At 36.6% G+C, this 3,557-nt stretch overlaps 1 protein-coding gene across 1 annotated transcript; it reads right to left on the minus strand.

Annotated features, from left to right (window-relative positions):
* Positions 1-2,044: 2,044 nt before the first annotated feature.
* Positions 2,045-2,704, minus strand: LOC129922730 (M protein, serotype 6-like). Its single transcript, XM_056009675.1, has one exon. It carries the CDS (start codon positions 2,702-2,704, stop codon positions 2,045-2,047), a length of 660 nt encoding a protein of 219 aa, XP_055865650.1.
* Between the last annotated feature and the right edge of the window lie 853 nt (positions 2,705-3,557).

Genomic DNA, 3,557 nt, shown 5'->3' on the forward strand with positions numbered 1-3,557 from the left:
TATTATATCCCATAAAGTGATCCTCGGTAAAATGGTTTACATGAGGCACCATCTGGGGTCTCAGAACATATCTATTCCACATCCTTACTTGGTGAGTCAATGGTGTGGTCACGTTCACACCTAGCGCAAAACTGAGCACATGGAAAAAAATATTGATGAATGTTGCGAGAGTAATGAGAAATGGTTACTGTAGCCTAATTTGTGTCACCTACCACATGAAGAGGCACAAAACCCCAGTGCAAAGCCCTGTTATTGAACTAAGATGGGCGGACTACATATGATGTCACATAAAGTGTTCTATAACAAAAAATGTTATATCTCATAAATTCATTCATCGCGTTTATTTTACATCACTTAAACCGACTTTTAACAATTAACATTCTTCATTAAGTGACTTATTGTGCGTTGTTATTCAAGCCTGGAGCGATACATCTATATTATTTTAAGTGACCTTAGGTCTAATTCTAGTCTTCCCAATAGGACTAGATCTAAACTGAGAATGATACCGCAAGGTGGCGCTGGCGGAGGTAACGAACGAACAACTTTACAATTCAGCTGCTTCTTTGTTTAAAAAACTGAGTCTGCCTCATTTAACATTAAAAAGTTTGTTAAATGTTTTTTTCTCTTATACTATATTTGTCTTGCATGCATTTACAATACGTGTACATGTCTGTTTATTTGCATTCGGTTCAAAGATTTGCTTCAAATGTCTCACTGGAACTGTGTAAATGTGGGATTAAAGGATATTCCACCATGAACACTTGAGAATACGTATCTAAAATCTAACCTAAAAAAAAAACTTAGCAAGTCCATAATGATCACTTGCTTAAACTAACAGGTTGTCAAGGAATATTAACAAAGTCTTGGTATATAGAACAAAATAAATCTTATTTTATCTTAACCAACAATAAGAACCCTAATTAGAACTTGCAAGCGAAATTTCAAGTTCTTTAAAAATTTCCATCCAAAAGATCTACACTAAAGAAGTTACTTGCTTAATCTTATCAGAGGATTAAGATGATCTGTAAGAGATGACTATGAGATTGTTTGACTAATTTACAACCAGCACTAGCTGCTGATCATTCAAGCAATTTTTGACACTAACCATTTTGGATTGTAATTTCTTTATAGAAATGTAAAATCAAATACGCTGTCTAAAAGTTTTCGAAACGTTCTTCTGTTTACTAATCACAAAACATGTAAAAAGTGGGCACCATTTTTGTCACGAAAAAATTACTTTCAAATTAAGTAAATTAAGATGAATTAAATTTTACAACACGAAAAGATTATTCATTGTTATATTACATGACGCGTTGTATCACATAAAGTGATTCTCGCCAAAAAAAGATTTAGACAGGCCACCGTCTGTGGTCTCGGCGCAAACCAATTTCTGACACTCCATTGTGAAGATTAAGGTGTGTTCTCATTCACACCTGAACTATTTATGAAGAACACGTAACGACTGCCTGTGACAAACAAGAGTGTACATAGGAGATGTTACTGCGGCCTATTTAGGTAAAAATGATTTGTCTAAATTGACAAGCAATAAGTCCTTGTTGTCAAAATTTGAAAATTGTTGAAATATAGAATAAAATATTCATATTTCATCCATGCCTACTACATTATTTACAATTGAGAGAGACTTATCGCTTCTTAGATGTTTATCAATGAATAGTTCAGAGTTCAATTAATATGATATGGCTCCTCATGTATCGGAAGACTATGGATGCGCCCAGATGAGTCACTGGTTTTGGTTTCGTCTTGAGACGGGGCAGAATCTTGTGTGACTGAACAAGCCCATTCTGGAGCGGCAGAGTTTGACACAGTTCATGCATGTGTATGTATTTGTCATAGGGCTTGCTGGCAGGGCAGCTTTCTTCTTTCTCTTGACTGATGCAGCTTCGTTTTTGTTTTTTTTTGTGCACTTGGCGAAGTTCATACCATTTCACAATCTCGACTTGCAATGACTGGTAGCAATAGCCCAGAGGAACATCGTACTCTGTCCCAACATGTTCTTGTTCTGTCCCAACATGTTCTTGTTCTGTCACAACATGTTCTTGTTCTGTCCCAACATGTTCTTGTTCTGTCTCAACATGTTCTTGTTCTGTCTCAACATGTTCTTGTTCTGTCTCAACATGTTCTTGTTCTGTCTCAACATGTTCTTGTTCTGTCTCAACATGTTCTTGTTCTGTCTCAACATGTTCTTGTTCTGTCTCAACATGTTCTTGTTCTGTCTCAACATGTTCTTGTTCTGTCTCAACATGTTCTTGTTTTGTCTCAACATGTTCTTGTTCTGTCTCAACATGTTCTTGTTCTGTCTCAACATGTTCTTGTTCTGTCTCAACATGTTCTTGTTCTGTCTCAACATGTTCTTGTTCTGTCTCAACATGTTCTTGTTCTGTCTCAACATGTTCTTGTTCTGTCCCAACATGTTCTTGTTCTGTCTCAACATGTTCTTGTTCTGTCCCAACATGTTCTTGTTCTGTCTCAACATGTTCTTGTTCTGTCTCAACATGTTCTTGTTCTGTCTAAACATGTTCTTGTTCTGTCCCAACATGTTCTTGTTCTGTCTCAACATGTTCTTGTTCTGTCCCAACATGTTCTTGTTCTGTCCCAACATGTTCTTGTTCTGTCTCAACATGTTCTTGTTCTGTCCCAACATGTTCTTGTTCTGTCCCAACATGTTCTTGTTCTGTCCCAACATGTTCTTGTTCTGTCACAACATGTTCTTGTTCTGTCTCTATTTTCTATCTCTCATCCTTGTACTGCCCAGTCTAGTCTCTCCTACAGACTTTGTAACAGAAAAACAAAGATTCCAATATTTATATCTAAGGGCTCAATTTACATTCTGAAACATTCTTGAGTTTCTCGTTTCATTTTTTTCATTCAGTTTTTATATAAAAAAAATCCCCAAGATGTGGTTTAATATGCAGCGGGAAATTATGATTTGGAGGCTTGGGGGTTAGGGGGAGGTCATGGTCATAGTCCTCACGTGAGGGTTGACCTCTAGACCTAGCAACGCACGAGTTAATCCCCGAATAAAAAAGTGCATTAGAGCTGACCATGATGGAGGGTGGTTGGTTTCTCTGCACGTGGAGTGGTTTTAAATCTTAAAAACGCGTTCATCTGACTTGCTTGCTCTCGTGAAACTGACTTCTGATTAAAGAGAAGTGAAAATAATGACTTGGAAGACAGGTTCACTTTTCTCTTAGTCCTAAGGCAATAATGAACAGAATTGAATTGTAAAGAACGTCCATTTCCTCAGAACCAATTCAACAGTGCGAGATATGCAATGTTGTTATGAAATATGCCGATAAAATTGATTGGTAATTCTGATGATAAATCTACAGACAAAAAAATTACAATGACGCAACAGCTGCCTCATTGAGAGGCAATGGAAACCAAGAAAGCCTAACGACATTCCTTCTTTTCCGTGTGGTATCGATCTAAACTGTTATTATATTACAATTGTACACTTCTAAAACCAACTAAACATTAAAAGTAATGCTCTTGTATAAATGGATCAGTTTTGTTTTTGTCCCAAATAAAGACATCTC

This window comes from Biomphalaria glabrata, chromosome 14 (genome assembly GCF_947242115.1).
Source record: "Biomphalaria glabrata chromosome 14, xgBioGlab47.1, whole genome shotgun sequence".
Lineage (NCBI taxonomy): Eukaryota > Metazoa > Mollusca > Gastropoda > Planorbidae > Biomphalaria > Biomphalaria glabrata.

Excerpts from the sequence above, each read along its gene's own strand:
- LOC129922730 (XM_056009675.1), bottom strand. The coding sequence starts at position 2,704 with ATGTTGGGACAGAACAAGAACATGTTGGGACAGAACAAGAACATGTTG.